The following is an 18,435-nucleotide window of genomic DNA, read 5'->3' on the forward strand; positions in this document are numbered from 1 at the left end:
GGAGTAAGCTTCATACCCACCCTACAATCTCTACTGCACGTTGTGGATTGCAGGTTAAGTACGAAGTCTGATGGCAATACTTGCCTTTCAGAATTTCCAGGACCTTAATTTGATATCAGACATGAAAATGTAGCCATCGTCTGTAATGTTTCACTGCAATGACATAACTAATACCTTACCTACAGATGTCCTGACTGGCTGGTGAGACTGATGTCTGAGAGAAGCTGTGAGGAGCAGAAACTGAGGTTGAATTGCCAGTCTGCAAAAAGGTAATAGTTATGTTTTCAGATAAGTTTGCTTTCATGAAACATGATATTTCTGGCTAACCACAACACACAAAAACTGTTAGTTCAGGGAAATGAGCACATTTGTGAAGGGATATTTGGCAAGTTCATAAGTTGCCAAACAGACACTTAAGTAATTTGTGTGGGGAGAGATTCAGTACCTTCATTGTTTTAGTATAGATATATTTCAAGTTACACAATATTTTAACATGCATAGTTCATGTTTAACAAAATTGAATACAGTAATAAAATTATAAAAAAAGAATTAACCTCATTCATTCATTCATTCCAAAATCAGTAAGTAAATAATTCAACAGGTACATCAATAGATCAAAAAAATCCAAACACCTTTATTGGAAGCAAACAATATTTTACAAAATCATGCAAGCTTTCAAGTTCCCTAAAACTCTTCACCAGGCAAGAAACAGGGATAAGGGGAGAAACAAGGTCCCCCAAACAGGCTAGGTGTTATGATCATGAGGTCCGAAGTTTAGATAGACTGAGTCTCAAAACAGAGTGGATTTGTAGGAACAATATTAATTGAATAATGGAATTATGTACCCTTTTCCAGAAAATCAGTAGGTATATTTCTTTGTCTTTCCCCCATTTTCTTTATAGGAATTTATGTTTAACTTCTCTCTCACTGTCTCTTTAAGCTTAATGTGACCTTTGTCCTTAAGGATAAACCCAATTTCTCAAAAATTGTGCAATTTGTCAAGGGTCAAAGTTAACAAATTGTGCCACAGGTACACAACTACTAATATTAAAAATACAGTATCAAATCTAGATTCTATGTGCTTCAATAGTTCTACCCATTTCTGGTGTAGTGCTGCTCTGTCTGTTCACAATCAAAAGTAGCCCCATGTAAAAAATAAAATAAATAAATAAAATGGAGAAGGATGGGGGAGTGGGGCGGTTATGGTGCTTCTGTTTTCCTCTCCTTAGCTAAGGTGGCTTCCCCCTGCTGCCATCGGGCATGGCATTTTCTGTGGCTACATTGGAATTTGCATGAGAGTGGGTCAACAACACATCGTAAAACAATTTCCTTTAAAATCTGAGTTCTTGAATGAAGAGATTCCAGACCATTTGCCATCTTTATATGTTTGATATGTTTGTTGTTTAATTTAAATAATGTTGGCTGGTAAATATTCTAATAACTTTTATCCTGACCTTTAGATTTTCTAGTTATCACATGTCGTTATTAGGGATTATTGGGGGGGGGGGACAAATACTGCATGGATCACAAACTCAGCAAACCTGTGCAATATGTGATTAACGAACACTAGCCCGCTTCACAGTTGCAAAAGAACTGCAAGAAGAGTAATGGATGTGAACTCCAAATAATGTGACGTGTTTATTGCATCAACTCCAAGATTGCCAAAAATGTGCACACTTTTGAGATCTTCAGAGATCTTCATCAGGCAAGATGTTACAAAAAGCAATTAAGGATGAGTGGGACTAGTGGAAGGAAAAGCCTTTACTGGAAGTTGTAGCCTAGATGCTGTTGTTTTTCTCCCACCTGTTTTATGGCCAATAAGGCACCTTTCCACCAAAAAATGGTGCTTAATACAGCTGATAATAAAATACAGATGAAAAACAAAATATTAATTAAAACAGAACATAAACAAATATATTAAAAACAGTACTAAAATGCAACCACAACAACAAGCCCAGCAGCCCACCAATAAAAAACCACTTCAGCAACAGACCAGATTATATGCTAAAGGACTGAATAAAAATATCTATTTTCTATCAATGGGGGTCTAATTAAACATCACGTGCAAAGCTCTATGATGAAAAGCCCATTTTTACTATGTCATCTAGTTCAATTTTTTTATTATTTTATTGTTAAAAAGTAAACTATACAAATATATATAGTCCAAAGTCAAGTACAAAAGGAACCAGAGGTAACACAATCTAATCATGATCACAAAAAAGATTATTTTTCCATTTATATTCACTCTCATTACAATTATATTTTTTTTGAAAAAGAGAGGCTCAAGAATAACATCCATCATTATCCCAACTTTACCCTCCTTTTCAACAAATTACCTGCTGAACTTCCTCAATCATGTTTATTTTTTCCTTTCTAATAAATAATAAATTTAATCCACTGTCTCATTGAGTCTTCCTTTGTTGCTCTACCTTTATAAGCCCTTTAATATTGCCTGCCAATATTTTATAACCAAAGGTTTATAAAATCTACAACTTGTGTCCAAAATCTATTAATTCCCTTACAATTCTGTCAACGGCAGTCCAACTAAACATCACACATAAAGCTTTATGATCAAAAGCCCTTTTTATTATGTCATATAGTTTTTACAAGTTTGCAACGGGGGACGGTATCGATCAATAAATCTATTATTCTGCATTTTAAAGGAGCTACCAAACAATGGCATTTAAGTTGCCATTTTATACACACTTGCCTGAGAGTAAGTTCCATTGACTCATTAAAGAATACTTACTTATTCTGGTATAATCTTTTATGGACTTCATGGGGATTTTCAGGGTTATCTTTGGTACATATGATGTATATGTGGGGGCTTATAAACAGTGAGAAGGAAATTTAATGAAGAAAATGAAGGTAAATTAGGGTGACCATATGCCCATTTCCCCCTGGTTTTTTGCCCCCCAGGACATCTGGTTGTTTTTGTTTTTTTGTTTTTAATAATGTCCAGGGTTTCTGACATCCAGTAGCACTGGAAATCTTGTGTGTTTCAAAACTTCCAGGATAAAGTCTCAAGACATGAGACTTCGGGGAGAGGTAGAGAAGCCAACGTTCACTCGCTGGCTTCCCTACCTCTCCCAGAAATCATGGAGCAATGCATCTGCAGAGGATGCGTTTGCCTAGCCCTGCGTCCAACTCTCGAGTGGGCTCAGGAGACAGCGGGACACAGGGCTAGACGAACGCGTCACTCCTGGAAGTCCCCCTTCTCACAAATCCTAGAGGCGAGGATGCTGCTGCTTTACAAGACCAGGAAAGGCAGGGAGTGGCAGCTTGGCTAGGCCTGCCTGCTCAGAGTGCCATGCATGCAGGCCCCTTTGCCTCACCAAGGATACATCTGCCTAGCCCTGCTGCTACAGCTACTCTCGCTTGCCACCATCAGCTCCTGCATCCCAGCTCCGTGACTGCACTGCCACCCACACCTCCAGACGGGGCCGACCAGCCCCTCACCATCCGCCAGCATATCCAGCAGAGACACATAGCTGAGCTTGGTCTTGCCTCTGCTGCAGGACCTGCCTGTGCAAAAGCTGCCACCATTGCCTACCTCCTGTTCCTCATGTGCGCCAGGCCAATGAAGGGAATGAAGAGGAGCTGCTGCCCTTTCCCTGGTCGCTGCCCTTTCTCCCACCATCCTAATCTTCAGGAGCCTCAGAAAGGTGCCAGAGACAGACGTAAAGGTGCATCACACTGGATTTACTCCCCGGTAAAGAAATGGGCATAGGGAGGGAGTTGCAAAGTGCAAGTTTGATGCAAAGCAGCACCATCAAAGCCAGGCATGTGCTGCCGGTCCTCCCGGGAAGTCTGGCTGGTGATCCCTCTTTTTCCCCCCAATCTCCACACAAATTCCTTTCCCTCTCTCACACCCCACCCCCACCCCCTTGTTTTATTCTTGGCTGTGTGTTCCTGAGCTCTGTTATTCATTTCCCTGATTGTTCTCCTCTTTTCCTTTTATCCTCGGAAGGTTCTGTGTCTTATGTCACCTAAAAAAACAATTACAGCACAATCCTAAATTTGTCTACTCAGAAGTAAGTCTCTCTGAGTTCAATAGGACTTAAAGGGAAAGGAAAGGAACCTCTCATGCAAGCACTGAGTCATTACTGACTCTTGGAGGGATGCCAGCTTTCGCTGACATTTTCTTGGCAGGCCTTATAGCAGGGTGGTTTGCCGTTGCCTTCCCCGGCCGTTATTACCTTTCCCCCAGCTAACTGGGTACTCATTTTACCGACCTCAGGAGGATGGAAGGCTGAGTCAACCCAAGCCGGCTGCCTGAAACCAGCTTCCGCTGGGATCGAACTCAGGCCATGGGAAGAGTTTCAGCTGCAGAAACTGCTGCTTTACGGCTCTGTGCCACACGAGGACTTACTCTGAGGTAAATATGAAAAGGAAGGAGTACGGAGTATCGCTGAAGGCACTGCAGAAAAAGGATGCAATGGGTTCTATAATAATGATTAATGCTCCTGAACATATACAGAGTGCCTCTCCTTCAGTCCTGTGTCTGCATTTCAGTCCCAATCACAACACTGAATGAGGCAGGTTTTCCATGGGAAAACTCTGTACATGGTCACAGATGCTTCCTTTTAAAATTTTAATTAAAAAATATATTATCCCTTTCTTTAACAAAATGGTGCTTACTCCTAAGTAAGTGTGTTCAGAATCAGGGCACTAGAAGGGAATCATAGTTTATTCCTGTAGTCATGCTATCACTCAGATACTAGTGTCATCTTGGTGGGCTGAGCAGTGCTTCCCTGTTTGGACAAGGGCATGGCTTAAGAGCCAAAGCCCCTAACTGTCAAGTTGTTTGGATGAGGCCTATGCCACACTTTATAAGCTGGAGGAGCTTATAAAGGAGGAGCCTTTGCTAGGAACATCTCAACCAATGGCCTGAAACCCCTCCTTGTTTGGATCCATCTCCATCTGGGACTTTGAAAGCCCTCTGCACATGGACTCTCTCCTAATTGGACTTTGGATTACTAAGGACTTTGCCATGAAAAGTACTGTGAGGCTTTCCACATATTTGAACTCTCGTTTGTTGTGGATTGTGTGTGTTGGTTCATCAACAGCTCAGTGTAAGGGTAGACTGGGGTTGATTTTGACTGTTGGACTTTTTTCTGGGGAGTTCCCAGTGGACTGAGTGCCTGAGATTTTTACTTTCCTTGTGATCTTTTTTAGGCTTTGGCCATATTCCCTGAGTTACCAACAAATGACCAATGTTTGGACTAGCTCCCTTGGGATGGTTTGTTAAGCCTTTCAAGAATTTCCCATTGCGATTAACTGAAGGATCGTATCAGGAATCTTTCCACTCCCTTGGCCGGATTTGGAACCGCCCCATGAAATTCCACCAGAGTCAGGACCAGGAGAAGGATGGCTAGTGGAGAAAGCCATAAAACAGGCTCCTTGGCCACCTGGTGGACAGGGTGTTTGCCCCCAAGCCCAAATGTCTGCTGAAAAATGCTTGGACTTTTGTTTTCTGTGGAGGTGAACAGATCCAAACATGGATTCTCGAAATGACCCCTCACCAGGTTGAATGCCCAAGGATGACGGGCCCCATCGGTCAGATCTAGTCCCAGACAGCGTAGTCAGTCCACTACTACATAAGAAAACCCTTCACATGCACACCATAGAGGGGCAGGGCATGACCTACTAGGTGGGGAATCACCTCCATGTGCAGAGCATCTGACCATGATCCCCCTTGAAGATTTACATAAGCAACCATTGCTGTGCTGCCTGACTGGATCAGAACCTGATGTCTGTTGAATAGGTGTTCTACTAGAAGAGCGAGGCGGATAGCCCGGAGCGCTAGGAAGTTTACATATAGGCCCCTCACCTGCCAGTTCCATAGTCCCTGTGTAGGAAGGAGCTGCACATGGCTACCCACGCCTCCAGGCAAGCATTGGTCATTACTACTGTCCTGTATCTTATTGTGAGAAGGCACCCTTTTCTTTGGGGTAGATGCAAGAGCCACCAGTCCAGGGACTGACAAACATCCCTAGTGAGGCTGATCTGCATTTGGACTTTGTGATCTCCTCCAGTAGAGAAGCCAGGAAGGATAGTACTAGTTGAAGGCAGAGCAGGAGACCAGCTTATCAAAAAGGGGGAAGAGGGTGAACAGAGGGAGGTGGAGTAACGAGTGAGCCTCCTGAGACCCTGTAACTGTGTCTGTTCTCTGTGGGGATCCAGACATATGGAAAACTCTATCAGGATCAGGATCACCCCAAGGTGCTGGAGTGAGGGGGGGGGAGCTGACTGCCCAAACAGCCTGCTGAAAGGAAGTGGCCACCACTAGCCAGTCATCCAGATAGGCATAGTCCCATACACTCTGAGGATGACCACAACCACCACCAAAACCCTGGTGAAGACTCGGGGACAGGAGAGGCCGAGCAAGAGCACCTTGTACTGTCAGTATAGGCGCTGCAGTCATAACCAGAAGAAAGATCTGTGTTGGCTGCAAATGGTTATATGGGGAGACATGATAGCACTCTTCAAATACTTAAAAGGTTGTCACATAGAGGAGGGCCAGGATCTCTTCTCGATCCTCCCAGAGTGCAGGACACGGAATAATGGGCTCAAGTTAAAGGAAGCCAGATTCCAGCTGGACATCAGGAAAAACTTCCTGACTGTTAGAGCAGTACGACAATGGAATCAGTTGCCTAGGGAGGTTGTGGGCTCTCCCACACTAGAGTCATTCAAGAGGAAGCTGGACAACCATCTGTCAGGGATGCTTTAGGGTGGATTCCTGCATTGAGCAGGGGGTTGGACTCGATGGCCTTGTAGGCCCCTTCCAACTCTGCTATTCTATGATTCTATGTAGGTACGTGTCCTGCAGGTCCAGTGAAGCTAGGAAGGCTCCCGGTGGGATAGCTTGGACTATGGTAGACAAGGTCTCCATGCAGAGATTTTGGAAGGCGAGGTAAGAGATCACTGAGGTTGAGGATCAGGCATGCGTCTCCTCCCCGTTTTATGACAGGAAGAAGTTGAGGAGAAATCTGTGTGTCTTTCGGAGGCAGGCACCAGTTATATGCTGGTGTCAAAGAACGATTGGCAGCCTCCTGATCTCTTGGGAGGGAGGAGGATAGGAATCGATACAGAGGCTTCATGGCAAACTCTAGACTCGCCGTTCTCAAATTTGAAATGTTGCCAATCTGCCAGAGGCTAATCCATACTTTTGGAGCTACTCCAGGAGAAGTCATGGGGAAAGGAAGCTACTGTGCTGGGAAAGGGTTCTGGAAAGAACTCAGCAAAGGGTTGTTTTTTTGTTTGTTTTTAGTTTTAATAAAGGGAGGTGGTTTGGCCACGCCTGAAGAAGAGTCTTGCTTTCTTTTTCTCTTTACAGAGAACAAACTGTTTGTTTTACAGACTCTTGGGTGGTCCCTGCCTCTCCCACCCTTAAAAGCCTATCGCCCCTGTTCTGTATCCAATATTTGTCCTATAATGAAATTAGTAAGTCTTAAGTTACATTAACTTCTACAGGTCTATCCTAAGTAGGATTAACACTGGATAGTACCCTAAGCATAACTTCTCTTCCTTTAAATAGCTCTGGATGTAGATCTGCCAATGTCTCCATTTCTTTATTATTTATTTAAAATTGCTTGCCCAGATTTTCACTTTATAGCTTCTTTCACTGTGATGAGTTTAAGATTTATTTACTTATTACATTTATATACCTCCCCATAGCCGAAGTTTTCTGGGTGGTTTACAAAAGTTTAAAACAGTGAACATTAAAAAGAAATATACAGAAATTTAAAACCATCAAAAGCATAAAAACAGGAATATCCATTTAAAACAACTATTCTGGGGTCAGTTAAAAACTCAGCATATGTTGTTAACTGCCTGGGAGAAGAGAAAAGTCTTAACTTGGTGCCAAAAAGATAACAATGTTGCTGCCAGGCGAGCCTCGTTAGGGAGATTATTCCATAATTGGAGGGCCACCACTGAAAAGGCCCTCTCCCTTGTTGCCATCCTCCGAGCTTCCTTCAGAGTAGGCACTCGGAAGAGGACGTTAGATGTTGAGTGTGGTGTATGGGTAGGTTCATGTCTGGAGAGGCATTCCGTCAGGTATTGTCGTCCCAAGCTTTATAGGTTAAAACCAGCACCTTGAATTGGGCTTGGAAACATATAAGCAGCCAGAATCGGTCTTATATATTCGAACCTTCTGGTTCCAGTTATCAATCTGGCTGCTGCATTTTGCACAAGTTGCAGCTTCCGAACCATCTTCAAAGGCAGCCCCACGTAGAGTGCATTGCAGTAATCTAATTTGGAGGTTACTAGAGCATGGACAACTAAAGCTAGGTTATCCCTGTCCAGATAGGGGCGTAGCTGGGCCACCAACTGAAGTTGGTAGAAGGCACTCCGTGCCACCAAGGCCACCTGAGCTTCAAGGAACAGAGATGGTTCTAGGAAAACCCCCAAACTATGAACCTGCTCCTTCAGAGGGAGTGCAACCCCATCTAGAATAGGTTGAACACCCACTATCCGGTCAGAAGAACCACCCACTAGCAGCATCTCAGTCTTTTCTGGATTGAGTTTCAGTTTATTAGCCCTCATCCAGTCCATTGTCTCTTAAGTTCCCCCTTGCTATCCTAGAGTTTATCCTGTATGCCCACAGTACATACTTGCTCAAGGTATCAAAATAACTTAAGCTGATCTTCAAGAAATCCTAATAAGAGTATGGCTTGGATATTGATCAACATGGAAGCATAATGTAATTGCTCTCCAAGCAATGGGGCAATTTATAACAAGAATAGTATCAAAATAAACCGCCCTGAGAGCTTCGGCTGTGGGGCGGTATATAGAATCATAGAATAGCAGAGTTGGAAGGGGCCTACAAGGCCATCGAGTCCAAGCCCCTGCTCAATGCAGGAATCCACCCTAATAAATGTAATAAATGTAATAATAAATAAATAAATAAATAAAGTTGAAACCCTAGCAAACCACCCCAGCAAACCATCCACCCTAATAAATGTATAAATAAATAAATAAAGTTGAAACCCTAGCAAACCACTGTCAATATTAGATGATGCAGCAAGGTAAAACATTGTGATGAGAAAGAAATTTGAGAACCTATTTCTTGAGCCATCACCTGGTGAATACCCTGGAATGCTCTGACAGTGAAGACACCTTCAATAGGGCACAAGGTTCTTCAAAGGGCCAATTCATCCAGTTGTACATCATTACAAAGGGAGTCTGGTATGCAGCTGAAACAACTTCAATAAAACTTATTTGGACTACAGTGGCCCCTTTTAATGAAGATCAATTAACTGTCTGTGAAACTGACAGAGCCTAAAGCAGCAAAACAAACTCAAGTGCTAGAGACTTGCAATTAAAAGATGGAGGACTGAAGGGGGGAATACATCCTCAAATCTTTCATAGATCAACTTCGTCATGAAGACATTTGAAATTAGTAGCTCTGCATACTAATGCCCTTCAAGCTGGTAGATAAACAAGGAGGAAAACACTGACAGCACTGAGATCGCAGGTGGCATCACTTCTAGCAGACCTAAACCAACCTTGTCAGGCACTGCAATCAGATGGAATAACAGAGACTTTACCTTGAGAGTCAAGCCCACAGCACCCTGGATTTAGAAAATCTCTAAGTCAACGCTATAAGCCCTGTCTCCAGAAAATAGGTGGCTACCAGAATACTCAGCTCCCTAACTTGCGGTTAGTGAACTTGCGGTTACTCAAAGGGTGACTCTAGCAATCTTGCCCTTTGTCTTCACCTCAGTGAAAGCGGCCATATTACACTATGTGAGCATCATTAACTGTTGTCATAAGCTGTTGTTCAAAACTGCTATAGGCCAGAGCTGATCCAAATAAGATATCACTTTGTGTAATGTATTACATGCTAGCCAATATTGGTCTGGCCACTATTTATGGTGCCTTTCTGAGCCTTCATGTTGGATCCTGGAATGGACCGTTTGTAAGTATTTTGTATCTGTACTGCCATAACTAAATTATATGTATTTGCCAGTAAAAAGGTTTGTTTTAACCTACAAGAATCTTTGCCTTAATTTATGTCTTTGCTGTCTCTTGGCTGAGAACCGCTGCATTCTCTGCTAGTCTCTGGTGGCCCAGACAGAGACTTAATACAAAAAGGTTATGTGCCAGAGTCCCAGTCTGTTCCATAACTAATCAGCTTTTATGCCATAACTCAACAGAGTCTCCATCCATATCTCTCAGATCGATTGGCAATTCAGACTTGACTACAAGGAGGTTTGTAAATTGTTTTGTTATGTTTCTTGTTCACTCAAAATGCCTAATAATGGTAGACTACTTCATGAATAGAAAATCAGAATTCTAAATTCTCAGAGAGCCTCTACGGATAGAGGAGGCTCTTCTCTGCAGAGAGTTGCCTCTGTAATTATTATTGTTATTATTTACATTTCTATACCACCCGATAACCGAAGCTCTCTGGGTAGTTACACACATAGAGGTTGATGAGAATAGTGAGGGAGAGATGGAGCTGTCATGCAAGGAAATGCATAATTTGTGGCATTGCACAATATCATTATTGATCTCGGGGCACATAGCCTTGGTTTCCAATTTCCTGGCTTTGTGGTACTTGAGCCAACATGGGATAACCTTACATTTGGTCCTAAACTGGCTTTAAAAAAGTCATTTGAGTTTGATTCCTTCAAGTTTCTCCATAATGAAACCTTCTGAGGCTGCTTTCGATCCCTCAACTTCTGCAGATAGTGCTACCTCTGGCCTGTGTGATATTTCAAAGTGCCCCTCATAGAAACCAATCAGTTTTTTTAGCTGGTATGTGAGGGCTGACTATTATGCAAGGCTATCACGTATTTACCAGCACTAGAGAGCTGGAGTTTGCCTTCATGCAAACTCAGGTGCAGATGGTGCCACTGGCCTAAATTTGATGTCCTGGCCTATAAGACTAAAGTACAGGAAACTCCCTAATTCCCAATGACAGTATTTCATAGAAGTCCCTTACCGTGAACTTCTTAAGGGGCCTAACACTTAAGTTCTTTTAAAAAACATGATCTTTAAGGAGGGAAATGCAAGCAACCTCATTTGGGAATAGTATAACTGTAAAATTATTCTTCCCAATTTCCCTCAACATTTTGATTATTTAATAACTGCTAAACCTTCCAAATGAAAGAAAAATTAAGAACGCTTTGACAATACCTGTTCTTTCCCTTTGACCTTGTTCTTAGAGCCTCTGGAAAAAGTAACATCCCGGGCTGGAATTACAGAGATTTGATGCAATGGCATATTCATCACACTACAAACATAGGATTGGTCCTCTTACATAGATGGAGTTCCTGATAGGACGTTCATTATATGCCTTTGCTATGTCACACACCTAAAATAAATATTAATTTGAAAATCAGAAAGGAAAATAACAGCTAACTGATGGGAAATATATAGTACTATAATTATTTATAAAATGTTGCAGTGTGGAGTACACTTATGAGCACATGTCATCATAACATTTCAGCTTGGTTTCATATAATAAATCTCCAGCAGTCAGAGAGAATTGCATCATTTGTTTCTTGATTTCTATGATTAGAATAAGAATTCAGTACATTTCCAAGTGCAAGGGAACCAAAACAGCCTTTTGCAAAATGCATGTCAAAGACACAGACCCCTCAACATTTCCGATGAATGAAAACCCACCCACATAGGATCTACTAGATACCTGTATTCCACATTTACAATTTGTTCCATCCATTTATTTCCTGTACAATTTATCCTGTTACATTAATTCTAAAATTAATGGTTCCAGACCATGGTCTGAAGGCACATAATGCAGCCACCTTGCTGAAGCTAAGCAGATCTGGATCTGGTCAGTGCTTGGAGGGGAGACCATCTGGGAACCACATGTAGCCACCTTGAGCTCCATGATGGAATTATGGTGAGATATGAAATAAATAAATAGCTTTAATTTTACTTGGTCTATTACTATCTGGTGCCATACTTTCCTCAATGGTTCTTGCATACAGACAGAGGGAAGGCCAGAAGTGTTTGGTTTGCTTCAATCTAGTGCATATTCCACGCTCTAAATCAGCCTTTCCCAACCTGTTGGCCTGCAGACATGTTGGGATACAGCTCCCAGTATCACCAGCCAGCATGCTGGTGTTGTACTCCAACTCATCTCGAAGTTGGAAAGGATGGGGAAGGTTGCTCTAAATGATGACAGGAGACACATTCTAAGCATCATCCAGTTCTAGCAGGTTACTTGTTCACATATCTTTTAGTTCTCTCAGCATTTTAGTTCTCTGGGCATCCACTATCAAAATAGTTTTTTAAAGTTTGATTTTTTTATGCACTACCAGCTCTCAATATTATCTACCCTCACCAATCAATATCAATACCAACAAGGAGGTGAGATTTCAGATCACATGCTATTAAATTTAGTTACATTTCATTTCTGCTAAACAGTTCTTTGATAGCTGCTTTTACCTGCACTGCCTGCCTGCCCAATGCATTAATTTCAGCCTCCTATTAATATTTTTCATTTTAACTAGGAAAATTGGAGGGTTGAAGGAGTGTAATTGAAAGAGAAAAAGAGAATCTCTGCTCAGATATACCAAACACAGGAACTGCAGTCTTTGCTGCTATTACTTGGGTGAAAGTAATGGTTGTGCCATCCCATCTTGGGTGTGTGTGTGTGTGTGTGTGTGTGTGTGTGTGTGTGTGAATAAAGTTGTTGTATTTACGGATACAGAGTCTTATCAGGTTTGTTTGGGAAGCTGGCCAGCAGCAAAGCTCCTAGTTGCCAGGAGTTAAAGTCCAAAATCATAGTCCAAAGTCTGAAGTACGGTCCAAAGATCCTGTTACAATACAGCCCAAGGTCACGAATACAGGATACATGGCATGGATAGCAAAACCAGCAGTGTCACAATGGTTGTTTGCCAGTGCCTGACTGCTTCTTCGAAACATCCTTTTATCCAGAGACTTAGCCTGGTCCCACCTAGCTCTAGCTGTGGCTCATTAAGGAACCTTCCGTCTCCACCAGCTATATAAAGGTGGCATTCGCAGAGCTGAGTTTCTGGCCTGCATTTGAGGACTTTTCCTTGCAGGCTGGACTTGCTCTCTGTGCTTCAATCATAATCTTTCCCAAGGGCTGGGTGGATGACTTGCTTCTGGCTCAGAATCTGCACTATCGGAGACTGGAGAAGGATGGCCTTCATGGAGCTCTCCTGAGGGGCCTGCATCCTCTTCAGCTGCACGTTCCCTCTCCTGTTGCAACACTGCCTCAGGGATAACTTTGGGGGAAGGAGAGTTCACAACCCCAGGTAAGTCAGGTTCTTCCTCAGAAGAAGGCTCCTCAGGCCATGACATCATTCCCCTCCCCAGGTGCCTCTCCAGAGGGACCGCAGGATCCTGGCTTCCCTGGATAACGTTGGTGAAACCGGTGGACCAAAGATGGAGCATGTGAGGCATTTTCCCAGTGTCATGACTATGCCTGTTCCCCTTAGGCTGGGGGAAGGAGTTTCAGGCGATCAATCAGAAGCAGAAGAGACAGCGCCAGAAACATACCAGCCTATACAGGGAGTGGGGGAGGTGACTCTCAAGGGCTCTTCACCAGTTGGGAATGAACTTTCACCAGACCTCATCTCTGAAAACATTAACAATACAGTCTGTGGGAAATCAATATTCTTCCGAGGGGGAGGGCACTGAAAAGCTAACTGATCCTAGAGTATGCCCCAGACTAAAACAGGTGGAGCTAAAGCAAAGTGAGAGAAGGTCAGCCTGGTTAGCTTCTTGCTGAAGGCTTCTTCAGTACCAGTCTCCCTGAAGTTAAAGTGTTCTGGGAAAAGGCTTTCTGTTCTTCTTGAAAGGACAATTGTCTTGCTTAGTTTGCATAGTTTTGCCTAGAGGAAAGTTCCTAGAGATTGGACTCTCTTCAGGTGGGAAGAGATGTTTATTGCCTAAATAAAGCTTTGTGGATTATGTAGCAGACCTCTTTATTGTTTCCCAATAAGGTGGGAAATTTGGGGAAACACGACATCCAGGACCCTAAGCAGTCCAATCTATCAGGTACTGCAGGTACGATAAACATAAGAGTCCAGGATATCAGCAACCTCATATTCTTCCTCACCATCCACTAGCACCAGCAGTGGTGGTGTTGCTTGGGGATGGAGAGGATGTCCAGGCATAACTGGCACTAACAGAGAGTGATGGAAGACTGGTGGATGTGCAGCAAGGGCAGGAGCTGTAAGAGGAAGGTCACAGGGTTGATCTGTGTCATTATACGGAATGGTCCAATAAAGTGAGCCGCTAACAAAGCTGGGTCATTGTAATGGGAGATGCCGAGTAGACAGCCATACTTGATCTCCCATTTTCAACATGGGTCCTTGCTCTCACCTATTGCAGCCCCGTGTTTGCAGACTTGCTTGGCTAGGTCCAACTGATCTTGCAGTCATGAGTGAACTGCCTAAAGTTCCTGTATGAGCTTATCTGCAGCAGGAACAGTGGAGGAGATCGCTGGGGATGGAAAGAATTGAGGGTGGTATAGATAATTAGACAAAAAATGTTGTCTGCTGCGTGGAGGAATGGGGCGGGGAGTTATTATAGGCAACCTCAAGATAACACCAGTTATCTTGCTGAAAATTAACATAGTAGTATTACTCCAAAGTGGCATTGGTGCTCTCTGTTTGGCCATCTGACTGTGGGTGGTACGCTGATGAGAGTTGCAATTTTACATCCAAAAGACAGAATAGATTTTGCCAAAAACAAGTAAACTGGGGTCCTTGGTCAGAGGCTATCCCTTCTGGCAGTCCGTCCAAATGGAAGAAGTGTTGGATGAAGAGATCAGTGGTATTCTTAGCGGAGAGGGTTCCCGAGCAAGGTATGAAATGTGCCATCTTTGAGAACAGATCCACCACCACCAAGATGGTGAGGCATCTGTCTCGGCCATGAATGGAGTCTGCTGGTTTGGGTGTTGTAGAATGAGCTTTGAGACAAGCAGTTCTTTCATCCTCTGAAAGGCTTGCTGAGCTTCAGGCCCCTGGAATCGTTTGCGAGAGCAAAGTAGATGAGTGAGGGGAGCAGTAACTTGTGCAAAGTTTCGAATGAAGCAGCGGTAGTACTTAGCAAAGCCCCAAAATTGTTGAACTTCTTTCACATTCCTGGGGTGGGGTGGGGGTTGCCAGGATATGATTGCTGCAAAGAAAGAGAAAAGATCCACCAACACTCCTGGAGTTGAGCGCACAAAATATGATATGATTGCTAGCACTTTCGTTGGGTCCATTTTTAGGCCTTTGAGGCCTAAAAACATACAGTGTCCTAAAAATTCCAGACTCCAGATCAAAGGCACATTTTTCCAGCTTTGCGTACAGATGGTGTTCATGTAAATGTTGCAACACAGCGCGAACATGAGACTCAGGTGCCTGCCATGTGGACGAGTAGATCAGAATGTCATCTAGTTAAATGATTACTAAATAGTTCTGGACAATGTCATTCATAAAGTGCTGAAACATGGCTAGAGTGTTGGACGACAAATGGCATTACAGTGTACTCAAAACTGCCGTAGCGAGTCTGGAATGTGGTTTTCCATTCATCTCTGGCCCGGATGCGCACTAAGTTGTATGCTCCCTGCAGATCTAACTTGGTATAAATAACTTGAATGGTGAAGATGCAGGGGATTAGCAATTGTGACGCATAAGTTGACTGAGGGCTTTATAGTCACTGCACAGACATAACTTATCACATTTTTTCTTTACAAAGAGCGCCGGAGCAGCTGCTGGAGAAGTAGAAGGTTGGATAAATCCATACTTCAATTTTGTTGAATTCCCGCAAGGCTGCCAGCTCAGGTTCTGAAAGAGAATAAATTCACCCCACAGGGAACCGGATGCCTGGAAGCAAGTCAATGGCACAGTCATAGGGTCTGTGAGGTGGCTGATCAATTGATCAGCCACTTTTTTGTCAAACACATCCTGAAAGTCCTGGTACTTGGCAGGGAGTGCAGAAGGAGGGGGAAAAGCTCCCTGGCTGCAATCACCATTTCAAGCCAGCAATGGGAGCCACAGCAGTCCGAGGCAAAAACTATCTCTCCACAAGGCCAAGTGATGTGGGGGTCATGAAGGGTCAGCCAAGTCATTCCTAGGACTATGGGGAAGTGGGGAACTGCAGCCAGCAGAAATTGGAGTTGCTCATGGTGTCCCTGGATATCCAGTCAGCAGCTCAGTGTCATGCATCAGGAGTCCCAATGGCAATAGGAGACTCCAGAGGGCTCAGCAGAATCTGATGCCTATGGGAAAATCCTGGCAAACAATCTGTCTTATTTACAGATACAGAGTCTTATCAGGTCTGTCTAGGAAGCTGGCCAGCAGCAAAGCTCTTAATTGCCAGGAGTAATGGACAGAGATAAGCAAGTCCCAGCAGCAGAGACACAGCATCAAAGTCCAAAGTCACAGTCTGAAGGGTCCAGTCCCAATAAAGCCCAAGGACACGAATACAGGAAACACGGAGTGGATAGCAAAACCAGCAACATCACAATGGTTGTTTGAAGCACAATGGTTGCTTCTTCAAAGCTTCCTTTTATCCAGAGCCTTAGCCTGGTCCCACCAGCTCCAGCTGCGGCTTATTAAGGAAGCTTCCGTCTCTACCAGTTATATAAGGGCTGAGTTCACAGAGCTGTTCACAGAGCTGAGTTTCTGGCCTGCAGTCAAGGACTTTTCCTTCCAGGCCAGACTTGCTCTCTGCGCGTCAATCACCATCTTTCCCGAGGATGACTTGCTTCTGGCTCAGAATCTGCACCATAGGGGACTGGAGGAGGTGGAGGAGGATTGCCTTCATGGAGCTCTCCTGAGGGGCCTGCATCCTCTTCAGCTGCACTTCCCATCTTCTGCTGCAACACTGCTTCAGGCAAGACTTCGAGGGAAGGAGAGTCCACAACCCCAGGTAAGTCAGGTTCTTCCCCTCAGGAGATATTGTTGATATTATCAAGTCTATTTAAGTGGCCACATAAAGAATTTGAAAATGAATGCAACATCCCACTTAATCTATATGTTAGGGGGATCTTCTAATTAATATTCTACAATTCTATTTTGATAGAATAACTAGTTTATTAGAAAATTTGTTTGGGGATGAAGAGTTTGTCCTGTGTTGCACATAAAAAGCTCCAATGATCAGTGAACACTCAGAGTTTAACTGGACATACTTCAGGATATACTACACTAATTGCTGGTGGCACAGGCAAGATACTGGACACTTGAGATGAATGACAAAATAGGAATAATTAGAAATAAGTTCTGAGGCCACTGGAGAGATGGGCACCAAAAAACAGCCCAATTAGAACTTACCTATCATCATGGCAGCCAGGCAAGCCTGGCTTTATGTGGTTAAGCAATTACACCTCGATTTTTATTCCTTCGCTGAGTGTATCTCATTGGGAAACTTGCAGATATAAATTGGACAAAACCAGGTCCTTTTGCAAGCCTGGGCAGAAGGAGAAGTTGAGAAGATAAGCCACCTTGTAGAAAACAATTGAAATTTAAAATCATCTGCTGATATCCAGTCTGAGTAACAACCCTCATCAACTGCAGACACTGCATTAAGTAAGTATTTTGCTCAGGTGCACTCCATACGTTGGAAGTTCAAGACATCACAACCCTTAGAACATGAGTACACAAACCTTTTGCCCCCAACAGCTGATGCTATTCAGTGTCAGATGGTTAGCCATGATTAACCATGGGCTAATCATGCACTCTTTCACCTCCCTCCATATATCCATATACACACTCACTTCCACCCCAGAGACACATTCTTCTCCCATCCCCCCATACATTTTCCCCCACCCCATGCACACAAACACACTCCTCTCCCCTCACCCCCAAACACACTTGCAGCACCCTGTACATGCTTGCACAGCCTTCCTCCATACACACCCCAGCACACTCTTCTCCCCTTCTACATATAGCCCAACCAGCTGAACCATAGTAACACATAAAGATGTGACATTTATTTATTTGTGGCATTTATATACCCCTGAGTATAATAAAATCTCTCAGTGGTTCACAATATTAAAAACACATTAAAACACCATATCCAAAGTTGGTAATGGGTGTTCCGGGCAATGGAGGCCACCAGTGACAAGGATGAATCAAGGAGCACTCCCAAACTACTAACCTAATTCTTCAGAGAGAGTGCAACATCAACCAGAACAGGAAACACCAATTCCCAGACGTGGGAACTGCCAACCCATACGGTTAAGCTTCAGTTTATTGGCCCTCATCCCAACAGTCTCTCCCGATTCAGATGTCACAGGGAGGACCGACAGTACAGCTTGTGGATTTTGCTAACCACAGAGCCTCAAGTGTCATCTGAACAGGCCCGTTGTTATTTTTTCGGCACCAGGTTAAGACCTTCTATTCTCAGGCATTTCGCAGCATATGGTAAGATTTTTAATTGGGTCTTGGATTTTCTTATTGTTGATAAAATTGTGTGTGTATGTATGTGTGTGAG

General features: G+C 43.4%; 1 protein-coding gene across 3 annotated transcripts in view; it reads right to left on the minus strand.

The window, feature by feature from the left end:
- The window catches only part of LOC134401277 (uncharacterized), an 81,337-nt gene that overhangs the window by 34,427 nt on the left and 28,475 nt on the right, over positions 1-18,435 (minus strand). For all 3 annotated transcript variants that reach the window (XM_063130028.1, XM_063130026.1, XM_063130027.1), the window contains 3 exons: positions 17,274-17,409; positions 11,149-11,326; positions 180-259 (listed from right to left, as the gene is read on the minus strand). In XM_063130028.1, the coding sequence (XP_062986098.1) occupies positions 180-259; positions 11,149-11,241 (173 nt within the window). In that variant the 5' untranslated portion in view covers positions 11,242-11,326; positions 17,274-17,409. The remainder of the gene's footprint in view (positions 1-179; positions 260-11,148; positions 11,327-17,273; positions 17,410-18,435) is intronic.

The sequence above is a fragment of the Elgaria multicarinata genome, chromosome 7, assembly GCF_023053635.1.
Source record: "Elgaria multicarinata webbii isolate HBS135686 ecotype San Diego chromosome 7, rElgMul1.1.pri, whole genome shotgun sequence".
Taxonomy (NCBI): Eukaryota; Metazoa; Chordata; class Lepidosauria; order Squamata; family Anguidae; genus Elgaria; species Elgaria multicarinata.